Source organism: Oryx dammah, unplaced genomic scaffold (assembly GCF_014754425.2).
Source record: "Oryx dammah isolate SB20612 unplaced genomic scaffold, SCBI_Odam_1.1 HiC_scaffold_22, whole genome shotgun sequence".
NCBI classification, from domain to species: Eukaryota; Metazoa; Chordata; class Mammalia; order Artiodactyla; family Bovidae; genus Oryx; species Oryx dammah.
In genome coordinates, this window is record NW_024070206.1 from 40,255,967 (window position 1) to 40,268,449 (window position 12,483).

The window sequence follows — 12,483 nt, forward strand, 5'->3', positions numbered from 1 at the left end:
AAAAAGCCTCTTGATGAAAGTGAAAGAGGAGAGTGAAAAAGTTGGCCTAAAGCTCAACATTCAGAAAACGAAGATCATGGCATCTGATCCCATCACTTCATGGGAAATAGATGGGGGAACAGTGGAAACAGTGTCAGACTTTTTGGGCTCCAAAATCACTGCAGATGGTGACTGCAGCCATGAAATTAAAAGACGCTTACTCCTTGGAAGAAAAGTTATGACCAACCTAGATAGCATATTGAAAAGCAGAGACATTACTTTGCCGACTAAGGTCCGTCTAGTCAAGGCTATGGTTTTTCCAGTAGTCATGTATGGATGTGAGAGTTGGACTGTGAAGAAAGCTGAGCGCCGAAGAATTGATGCTTTTGAAGTGTGGTGTTGGAGAAGACTCTTGCGAGTCCCTTGGACTGCAAGGAGATCCAACCAGTCCATTCTAAAGGAGATCAACCCTGGGATTTCTTTGGAAGGAATGATGCTAAAGCTGAAGCTCCAGTACTTTGGCTACCTCATGCAAAGAGTTGACTCATTGGAAAAGACTCTGATGCTGGGAGGGATTGGGGGCAGGAGGAGAAGGGGATGACAGAGGATGAGATGGCTGGATGGCATCACCGACTCGATGGATGTGAGTCTGAGTGAACTCTGGGAGATGGTGATGGACAGGGAGGCCTGGCGTGCTGCGATTCATGGGGTCGCAAAGAGTCGGACACGACTGAGCGACTGGACTGAACTGAATCCCCCACTTAGTCCTAAGCACGTAATTCTCTGTCAGCTGTTAGGAAGACACCTAGTTTGTAGTCATATTGCATGAGAGCCACAAAGTTGTCAAATAAAATACCAAGAAAAGTTGTTGAATAGCAACTTTTTTGAGCTACCAGACCATGCATTTTTAATTTTAATTATAGACAAGACAGAGTATCATAACTTTCAAAGATAACAGGACTCAGGGATTAGATTGCTTTGATTCTTAAGATGCACTTCAAACTAATTCTGGAAGGAAGACTTACTGGGAGATGCGTTGTGATACAGTTGCACTTGACTAGTCTAATGTACTAGAATATAACTCATACCTCATCACATGAGATTCATCAAACTCTGAACATAAAGCAATTTAAATGTGTATCAGGTCGGGCAATTCCACAGTCCTGAGTTTTTCCCTTGGTTGTTTCCTTTCAGGATTTCTTGCTGTGGGTGAAAAGATGGACTTTGAAGTCAGGCAGACCTGATTTGACTGTTGGATCTACTCCTTAATAAACTGTGTCATCTTGATCAGTTCATTTAATATTCTAAGCCTTAGAATTTCATGTCTAAAATAGGTTTAATAACATCTCATAGGGTCATTATAAGGATTAAATGAAATAAAGTCTGTAAAGAGCCTGGCATTATACTAAACAGACATAAAAGGGTACAATGGTGCTTTCGATCGGGATTGGCATCACCCTCACCTTTTTACTCAGAATCAAATTATAGCTTTCTGGTTCATAAAATCATGGTTATCAGGTAGGAGTTCTCCCCATATTTTTCAGATACTCTTTTTAGCCCAGATGTTTTAGAAAATGTGTTAGCAGACATGGAAAGGATCGGTGTTCTGGTATAGTGGACATAGAGGCCTTTTTTCTTTTTCACTGTTTTCATAGCCCTGATTATTCCATTATTGAATCAGTCAGGTCTTACCACTTCCAGGGAGCAAGAACCATTTCACTCCTATTTGTCTTTCCCTCTCCAATATGTAGGAAGCCCTTTGGTTCCCCACATTTAGAATTTATCCCCTTAATATACCCACCTGCCCTCATGGAGATCCCATGGACAGAGGTATTCATAGGCATCCTGGTAGCTCCATGTCAAGATTTTCCTTCCCTGGAGAGATTGTCCTTGTACTTCTTGTATGGGGACAAGTGGGAAAGACTTTTGCCCACCATCCATTGCTTCTCTGGCATAACTACCAGAAACTAACCTGATCTGCAGCTGCTTCTGTTTGCCTTGAGGAAGTGGAAACTTTTCTGCTTTTTTATTTTTTAAATTTATTTATTTGGCTGCACCAGGTTTTAGTCATTGCACATGGGATCTTCAGTCTTCCTTACAGCATGCAGGATCCTTAGTCGCAGCTTGTGGGATCTAGTTCCCTGACCAGGGATTGAACCTGGGCCCCCTGCATTGGGAGTGCAAAGTCTCAGCCCCTGGACCACCAGGGAAGTCCCCCTTGTCTGCCTTTTAAAGTCAGTTATGTACTCTGGAGGCAGGAAATCCTTGACTTAAGGGCACAGCCTCTCTCTGAACTCTACAGGATAGCTGCTGATGTTCTTTTTCTCTTCAGTTGCCCTTCTCTCTTGAAAGCTCTTTTACTTGGACCAAACGGTCTGTTAAGGTTTCTGTTTGGTCTTGCAGCTACAGCTCAGCATTCTCTTCTAGCTTGACCTCACCCCCCACCTCGTGCAAGAAGAACTGCGTAGTTAGAGACTGTGAAGGTCTGTAAGACAATTCGCTCCTGTCTTTAAAGAAACCACACAGTTTTCTGAACTCTTAACAGCTATTGTATTCGTTCCTTCTCTCTATTGAGGTCTGGGTTTAATTCTCTTGAACCACTTCTTTCTGTTCCTGATCCTTAAGCGTGATTTAAAAAAAAGAATTGAGCCTGACAGAAAGCTCCTTCAAGAAATGTGGTAACATGCCTTTGGCTGAGCCTGAGCCCAGAGGCTCTCGCCTAATGCCTCCTGTAACAAAGGAGAGGCATTTCTGGCACATTCTCTCAAGAAATAAAAAGCCTTCCTGGGTGAACTGGGTTTGTGAGTCAGGGAGCCTCACCTCAGTGCCCAGTAAATACATGTTGAATGAATACTGCAATCCAAAGTTGATTTCCACCTGGGCAATGCCAGCTCACAGGTTTTTCGTGTTATTTTCTTATTTGTTTTATTCCTTTTCAGACTTTTTAAAAAGACCTCTAGAGAGTTACGTGAAAAAATTAAAAGTACCCGTTCACGTCATTCGAATGGAGCAGCGTTCTGGATTGATCAGAGCTAGGTTAAAAGGCGCTGCTGTGTCTAAAGGCCAAGTGATCACCTTTTTAGACGCGCACTGTGAGTGCACAGTGGGGTGGCTGGAGCCTCTCTTAGCCAGGATCAAACACGACAGGTAATTTTATGGGATTTATAAATTGTTTTCAGTGCCTTTGTGTTAAACTATGGTAAGTTGCATAATTCTGTTTTAAAATAAATATAAAAATATTATCATCTGAGTTTTCCTTTTAAATACCTTTGAAGAGTGCTCATGCCCAGTTCCTGAGTCGTGTCTAACTCTCATGACCCCATGGACTGTAGCCCACCAGGCTCCTCTGTGCATGGGATTTTCCAGGCAAGCATACTGGAGTGGGTTCCCATTCCCTTTTCCAAGGGATCCTCCCAACCCAGGGATCAAACCCACGTCTCCTGCATTGGCAGACAGATTTACCACTGAGCCACCTGAGAAGCCCCATGAAGACTGCTCTAGACTAAATGTGAAGACCACATTCTAAAGCCTGGAAGCACTGTTTGCAGACTGTCTTGTTAGCAAGGATGGGTTAGGAAACGTGTTGTTAGGATGTTTATTGTCTGCTCTCTTCACTGAACAGGAGCAGAACATATAGACACTTATCTCAGGGGTGGTAGGATAAAAAGCCCTGTACTCGTCCCTGCCCTCTAAGGCTGCCATGAGGGTGCGGGCAGGTCATCTGCTGTCTGTCTCTTTACTGAGGCTGTATCTCTCAGCCTGTAGCGCAGAGTTAAAAGAGGGTGAGAAGATAACGTTGCCCCTGAAATGCTTGATTGTATATGAAAAATAAGCACTGTAATCCTGGCTAATACAGATGGAACATTTGGAGCAGTGCAAGCTCATGGTTGTAGTCTTTCATGATGCAGTTTTCAAAGAACTGTCTACTGTTGGGCTCTGGCTTAGTTCCTAGATATCAGGAAAAAACCTAACTAACTTCATTCTGCAGGACCTAGGTTTGTTGCATTTCTGCTTGTCATTGCAGTTTGAACCAGAGGCTGGCTGTGCCAACTTAACATTAAGATTTAGATTTCAGCAGGGTAAACCCTTATTAGTCAAGTTGAGCATGCATGCATGCTAAGTTCCTTCAGTCGTATCCGACTCTTTGTGACCCCATGGTCTATAACCTGCCAGGCTCCTCTGTCCATTGGATTCTCCAGGCAAGAATACTGAAGTGGGTTGCTATGCCCTCCTCCAGGGGACCTTCCCGACCCAGGGATTGAACCCGAGTCTCTTATGTTTCCTGCACTGGCAGGCAGGTTCTTTAGTACTAGTGCCACCTGGGAAGGCCCCAAGTTGAGCTTAGTGGGAGCTTGTTATTGCATCCATTCTGTTTGTAAGCAAATGCTGGACCTACATCTCCCCTTTCAAAGATGAATTGCCTGGGCAGTGAGAAGATACAGTAGCTTTAGGAAGGAGAACACTGCCTGAAAAAGACATAGGATATCTGTAAATTGTTTTCTGTATGTAACAAAGGACTGATTCAGGAAGTGTTTTCTTGTGTAAAGACAGTCTGTAACCTTTATGAAGCAGGATCCTAGACCCTTGGAGAAAGCAATGTGAAGTGATGACAGAAATATGAAAGAGAAATTGCCTGAAATAACAAACACAACAACTTCCAGTTGGGCCGTATGGTAGATGAGGTATCCTGAACAGCTTTTCCAACTGAAAAAGCTAAATTCTGGATAAATACAAAACACATTTTTTAAGTGCATCACCAAGTTGGCACTAAAGTAAGAAATTTTGCAGCTCTCAGAACAAAGTACATACAAGTAAGTAGTCCAGACACTAAAGCCAGCTTTCACTTGTAGGGTTTCCTGCTGAACTTAGGGGATATGGATCTTCTACCTTAAAAGACAAACAGTTGGGACGATAGGAGCCAAGGCCAGGGCCCTGCCTACAGTGTGAAGACAAATAGCAAATATATGCGTAAAGCTAGGCTTCTGTTGTCTGTACTTCTGGGTTAGAATGGGAAGTGAATTCTGTCACACCAAAGGCAACCTGGCTGTTTCAACCTTGATATGGGGTGAAGGAGGGAAAACAGATCTCTCCTGAGAATTTGTAAGCAGGATACAGAAAAAGGGGATACCAGTTCAACTTGTTTTATGTGACTAGTATAACCTTGATAAGAAATCAGAAAAGAAGTACATGGAAAATTATTCAAACCCACTGGTGAACCTTAATACGAAAATCTCACCACCAGCAAACTGAGTCCCCCTGGGATTTATTAATAGCATATCAACATATATAAAAAACACAGGGTTCCCCAACTTCCAGGACCTAATGCCTGATGATCAGAGGTGGAGCTGATGTAATAATAATAGAAATAAAATGTGCAATAAATGTAATGCACCTGAATCATCCCAAACCCACACTTCCCCACTCCAGTTTCACGGAAAAACTATCTTCCATGAAACCAGTCTCTGGTGCCAAAAAAGTGGGGGAACACTGATAACATATCAGTATATATGTATATATAACACATCATTACTACTTGGTTTAATTTAATATTACAAAACCAGTTCACAAAGTAGATGATGTTAACGTATTTCTGAAACTGTGATTAAAATCCTGTCATTAAAACTCTATAATCACTTTAGTAGATACAGGAAAAAATGTTCATTTATGATTAAATGAACATTGATTTGTGATTTAAAATACTTAGTAAACTATTACAGAATGGAAATTTACAAATTTTAGAAAGGATAGCTAAATACACACTTGTTAACTGGTAAACATAACAGAGAAATGTTGAAAGTGTTTTGCACAAGATAAGGATGCCCTGAATTACTCGTATTACTCAGTATTATTAGAAGCCTTAGATTTTGCAATAATACAAGAAATAAAGGTGTAAGAATTGGAAAGGAAAAATAAAACGAGTGCTATCAATTGCAAATGATGTGTTTTTTACAAAGAAAAGTAATCTATACACAAAGTAGTAGAGATAAGAATTTAGCAGTGTTGCCAAATATAAAATCACCACAGAAAAGTCGGTTGCTTTCTCCATACCAGCAGGAATAGTTAGGAAATATAATGTAAAAAGAAGAAAAGAAATGATACCATTTATAATAGCAATGGAAATCATAGGCTGTGATTAGAAATATGTTTAACAAATGATGCATGAAATTGAAAATTGTTGAAATTCACTGGAAAATAATCTGAGCAGAGAGAAGGATAATGTTAATGGATAGAAAAGTCAATATAAAAATGTCATTTCTCCCCACCTTGATCTATAAAATCAATGTGCTTTTAATTGAAATCTCAGCAGAATTTTCTTGGAGAAGCTGGCTGACATTTATATGGGAATAAATATTTTTTTAAAACAATAGCTAAAATACGCATGAAAAAGAGTCAGGTACAACTGGGCCTGTCCTACTAGATATCAAGACTTATTTTAAAGCTGTTTAATTGTGGCAGTGATGTATTGATGCAGGGATTAGACTAGTAAAACAGAGCCAGTCCTCTGACTTATGACAGAGCTGGCCCTTATGATTACAGCAGACTGAGATAAGTAGCACTAGGACAGCTGGTCACCCATAAGGGAAATAAACAAAGTTGGATACTTGCTGCATGAAAATCCAAAATCAGTTTCATGAAGACTAAAGACAAATGTGAAAGGCAAAAATACAATTCATTTTGAAGGTAATATAGGAGAAGATGATTTGGGAGTAAGGAAAGATTTCTTAAATAAGACGCCAGTCAGATGGGGAGGATACTCTAAAATGTGGCTCCCAAGGGCTCTGAGAGGGGCAGTGTTCCTTAGAAGGAGCTGTGGTCATGTGTGGTTTTTCAGGCTCATAAAAATTGCAACAACCAAAAGGAAAAAAATTTTAGTGTGTATGATCAGACAATTTATATGAAGAAATACAAACTGCAATAAAAAGTACTCATTCTAATAATTAGAAAATATAAATTTTTTTAAACCCAGAGATACTGTTTAACATTATTATAATTACACAATTGCAAGAAAATAGCACCCAAAGTTGATGGCATTATGAGAACGCCGTATATACATATACATAAAACACTTTTGGAAAGCAGTAGTGAGCAGTGCCACAAAAAATTCTTTCCTTTAATTCACTGGTCTTACTCCTAGAAGTTTACTCTTCAAGCAAAAGTGAAAATATATATATGAACATGACCCCTTAGTTTCTTAATCGCAGAAATCTATAAGAAACACAAATGTCCAAAAGTCTATTTTTTAAGAAAGTTATTAGCTTAAAACTGTTAAATATGTAGTCATTAAAAGTGTTATTTTTTAATACTGTAGAAATATTTGAAGTACTTTTCATGTGGCAAAAAATGTAAAAAGTCTGAATGGAAAAGAGGTGGAAGGTTATTTTCGATGGGTTATAAATAAATAGGATAAATGATGCTAGCTTGGCAGGATAGAGTGGGGGATTTTTTTCACCATTGTCCTTACCATTATAGGATGCATTTTTATTTTAGAAACACTTAGTATATACTTGTTATGTAGTTGTTATGACAGACCTCAAAAAGGAAAGTTTTCAAAGATTTTTCATCTGCTTTTATGATTCCAGGAAGACAGTGGTCTGTCCCATCATAGATGTGATCAGTGATGACACTTTCGAGTACATGGCAGGTTCTGACATGACCTACGGCGGGTTCAACTGGAAGCTCAACTTTCGCTGGTATCCTGTTCCCCAAAGAGAAATGGACAGAAGGAAAGGTGATCGGACTCTTCCTGTGAGGTAATTGATTTGTCAAACATTTTCCCCAAAGTGTTACTGGCAGGGGATTGTGAAGCTTCGGGAATCACATTAGAAGGATTTTAAATGTATTTTGAAAGACATGAAGGATTTGTTCACCATATGTGAAGTTAAGAGCCATTTTTCATTTATTTGAAGTAATATCATTATTTATTCGAAATAATGTCATTATTTCAAAGACGAGTTTCTTTTTTAAGTAAAAAAATAAGTTCAAATTTTTCATTTCTATAAATTAGTACCTATGAGAAATGACAGTGACATGCATATGTTCTTTCATTTCTACATGAACAACAGTTTGTAAATCTGTAATTTATGCTTTAATTCAGTCACTAAGGATAATAATATTCAACTTAAACCATCCCTTCAGTAATTGTAAGTGCCAAGATGTGAAAATATTGCCTAAAACTGGGTAATAAAATGTAAGATTTTAAATTCAGACATCTACCATCTGACAAGGTTAGAAAAAACTTGTTTCAAGTATAAAAATAACTAGAATTGACAAAAGTATAAAAGGGATATCCATTAATGTATTTCTGCTTTTTCTTTTGTTCTGTATTTGGTCCTATATAGATTTTTTTTTTTTTTTTTTTCTAGAAAGGGATAAAAAGCTTCATGCTATTGAGGACCTTTAGAGAGAGACCTTGAGCCTTCTGAGCCATCCTAGGATTTATTCTGGTTGCATCAGCCTGTTCCTTCTATAGTAACTGAGACTTGCTTGTTAGCCTTTTTAGCCTTCTCCTCTTCTAGGCTTCCCAGATCTGTCTGTCTTTGAATTGAGTCCAGTTCTGACAGTTGGAGAAAGCTTTCACTAGTTCTATGCTCTTTGTCCCTAGCCAGCCCAAGTCCTCTCCTGCTTTCCCAGTAAAGGGACTTTTTCACTCTTTGGCTGACAGTTCAAATCAGCATCTAAACCAAGGGTTGCTAAACATTTCACGGATGATAGACTTCTTTGAAAAATCAGATAAAAGCTAGGAGTCTTCCCTAAACTGGGGGGTAGGGCAGTAGTCCAGGATGCCTGTATAAATGCCTGTTTTACATGTATAAACAGACGGGTTTGCAGGTCAGGAAACCCCTGCACTGAAGGATAATGCTGGTGTCAGCCTATTTCCTTTGAGTCCTAAGATATTAGGCTTTCTCATTCTTTTTTGTCTTCTAAAATCAAAGTAGGTCCTAACTTCTTGGTGGAAACGACTATTTCTTCTGTAAAAGCAAATGCTACCTCCCTCACCAGTGCATGGAATGAGTATGTTTTAGGGTTATATAGGTGGCCAGTTCATCCTAAACTATTATCTACATGTGTCCTCTGTCCCTAGAATTTATTTACATTTTCCCTAGTTGGAACCCATTCTTCTCCCATACTCATTCTTCAAGTAAACCAGTACTAGGTATTCATTTCTTTAAATCCTCCTTTGTTATCATTTCTCTGCTTAATTCAACTTATTCCCACCCACTCTGCATACCTGAGCCATGTTTTGTGGCAGAGAATTTACTGTACTTGGTCAGGATGATGATCCCTTTAGGAGAAATATATTGATTTATTCTGTACTTCATCTCCTTCCTTAAAGTTCAGGAAGAGAGCTGCATTGTTTTCATCCTGTTTAATCATACATCTTTGCAGTGTTTGCCACCCTTTAAAACCTGGTGTGCTAGAGCTGCTGACATGAGTCTGGTTGGTTAACATGATCAACTGCATTTTCAGTTGCTTGAAACTCTGGAGTGCATGACAGTCAGATGAAGATTACAAGAAATAGTTTCAACTTAAGGAGTTTAGGGTGGAAGCTCAGTCAGGACCTGAGGATCAAGAATGGTACTGAAGACAGTAAGAGCCCTTGGGACCAGGCAAGGAAGGGTGTCCAGGCAGGAGCTGTGACAGCATGACTGGGGTGCAGATCATATCTGGAAACCAAATAACTCAGCATAAAAACAAATCTCTTGGTGCCTGTGAAGGTTTCTGAAGAGTGTGAGAATCAGCATTTATTCCATAGTTAAATAAACAGTTATAAAACTACTTGTAAAAACAAAAACTGATGGTAAACTTTAAATTGTTGCAATTAACAGTATAGTATTATGATTGAATTTCAGAACACCTACAATGGCAGGAGGCCTTTTTTCAATAGACAGAGATTACTTTCAGGAAATTGGAACATATGATGCTGGAATGGATATTTGGGGAGGAGAAAACCTAGAAATTTCCTTTAGGGTAAGTTCCCTTTGAAAAAAGTAACCTGTATAACCTCAAATATGAATATGCTTTGAATATTCGTGTTCTTTCTAAAGAAAAAATAAAAAGTGAATTTAATATGAGTTTAATCAGACTTCACAGCCTTCAGCCCATAAAAAGTTTGGTGATACTATTAAAGGTTCTTTCTAAAGTATTTTAAGCAAATAATTCAGTTATATTAGTAGTCCACCTGTAGAATTTACACAGGATTCCCCAGTTGTCTTTACTTTCAAGGAGGTAATTCAAACTCTAAAGTAAATAAAAATAACATGTAGTTAGTAAATGCTACTTTGTTCCTTAACTGCCAAAAACATAATTTTACCTTCTTTAATATGCTGTGTCCTTGTGGTTTGAGAATTGTTCTCTGTTATTTAAACCTGGCCACTTAACCAGCTTTCTGTTTTTCAATAAAAAGAAAAAGGCAAAATAATTCTTAAATTATTCTAAATTAATTTAACCCAGTCAGCCTTAAGTCTTATGCATTTCATGTTCACAAAAATCAACTTATTTTTAGAATGATGTGTATTTCTGAAAATAATGAACTTTAGACACGTGGCTTATTGGAAACCATAGTGAACTGCACAGAAGTCTAACCCTGCTAGCTTACTGCATTCCTGATGGATCACCTTGCTCTTTGTAAGAGGAGAGGTTTGGACTCTAGAGCATCTTGGAGATCCTGTTTGGCTATATCACTTTATGATCCCGGGAAAACGTTAAAGTGGGCACACTGAGTATTTAATAAAGTCAAGACTTTTCAAAAAGCAATGTAATTGAAAATAGTCTACAGGTAAATAGACTTTTAACTTACAGAAAAATGTATTTTGAAAGGAGTAGAAGGATAACTGATTAAGGATGTGAAACCACACTTAATGATCTTTCTTTTACCCCCTTTTTTTGTTTTTATGCTCACTAGACACTAGACTGTGCTCTCACTGGCCACTGAGTAATTCATGAGTAATCCACAAGTTGAGAGTCCTAGGTTCTATTTAATGTATAGGTTGTGACACAGGTTTGGAGAAGGACGAACAGATAGGGCCCTGACTGAACACTCCATGGTCAAAAGTTTTTTGACCATGAGCCATATTAATAAATACATTATACACACAGCCCATAATGTAAACATTTCATCAAACAGTAGTATGTCCTTGTTACTAAGTGCTGGTTGCAGTTCATCAAATTTGAATTTTATGATCCTTTTAAGATTGATGGACTGCAGTTAGCAAAAAACACTGCTCTGGGCCTCAAGTCTTTCCTGAATTTAACCTTCAGCTTCTGGTTTGATCTGAACCAGAAATTGAGGAAGCACTGACTCTGGGACCATGTAGCAGGAGCTCTACTGTACATACACCCTTGATTCTGTGAAATTCCAGCCATGAAATTCAGTAGATGTGAACAATTTTTTATTTAAACTGTCAATGTTTAAAACGGGTCTTCTTTGCGGCTGTTTCCAGATTTGGCAGTGTGGAGGAACTTTGGAGATTGTTACTTGCTCACATGTTGGACATGTGTTTCGGAAAGCTACACCCTACACGTTTCCAGGAGGCACAGGGCAGATTATCAATAAAAATAACAGACGACTTGCAGAAGTATGGATGGATGAATTCAAGAATTTCTTCTATATAATTTCTCCAGGTTAGCATTGTTTTGCATTAGAAACACAAGACAAACTTTCTTGGTCTGATCCTAATGCATTCTGAGAAGAGGTAAAAAGGTGTGGAAAAGAAGCTTTGAGCAGAGTTGTTGTAAAGAATAAATGAAATTACATATGGTATAGAAAGTGCTTAGCAAAAGCCTGGTATAATATTTACATCACAGGAGACACAAGAGACACAGGTTCAGTCCCTGCATCAGGAAGACCCCTTGGAGAAGGGAATGGCTACCCATTCCAGTCTTCTTGCTTGGAGAATCCCATGAATAGGGGAGCATGGTGGGCTACAGTCCGTAGGGTCACAAAGAATCAGACACAATTGAAGCGACATAGCACGCACAGGGGAACAATAATAATACATGATCCAGTATTGCAGAAATTACTGTTTTAGCCCAGGTACTTTCCATGTTTTGTTTTGTTTTTTTAAACCTAACTGCAACATTTAACATTTACATGAAATGGTCAAGTATTTCAAGGCCAATGCCCTGTATCATGCCTCCAGGAGCTTTTCTCTGCTCTTCAGAGTTTTGTGGCAACAGCTGTTTCATCAACTATAAATCTGCCTGACATTATGATTCTATACTCTTCAGTCACCACAAGACTGTCTGGGGTTGGGGTGGGGGTGGGTGCACAATTTAGGGAGCCTGTGTGAGAAATACCTGACTGGAAACAATTGCTCTGTTTAACATCTGTTTCATATTTGGGCAAAATTGATCTTTGTTTTTGCCTTAGCAGATATTAAAGTTTTGTGATCCCATGTAACTTACATTTGTATGTATTGGCATGTAAACTGTTCTCATATGAATTTAATTTTTCTTTGGAAAACATTATTTTCTTGTTTTATACCTTGGGAGGTAGATTTGTGG

At 38.7% G+C, this 12,483-nt stretch overlaps 1 protein-coding gene and 1 non-coding gene across 2 annotated transcripts in view; one reads left to right on the forward strand and one right to left on the reverse strand.

Moving 5' to 3' along the window:
- The window catches only part of GALNT1 (polypeptide N-acetylgalactosaminyltransferase 1), a 75,790-nt gene that overhangs the window by 45,420 nt on the left and 17,887 nt on the right, over positions 1–12,483 (forward strand). Inside the window, exons 5-8 of the mRNA XM_040264867.1 lie at positions 2,919–3,126; positions 7,560–7,730; positions 9,831–9,948; positions 11,421–11,601. Of these exons, the coding sequence (XP_040120801.1) occupies positions 2,919–3,126; positions 7,560–7,730; positions 9,831–9,948; positions 11,421–11,601 (678 nt within the window). The remainder of the gene's footprint in view (positions 1–2,918; positions 3,127–7,559; positions 7,731–9,830; positions 9,949–11,420; positions 11,602–12,483) is intronic.
- TRNAG-CCC lies at positions 2,117–2,189 on the reverse strand. Its single transcript has one exon. It is a non-coding gene; the product is annotated as a tRNA-Gly (tRNA).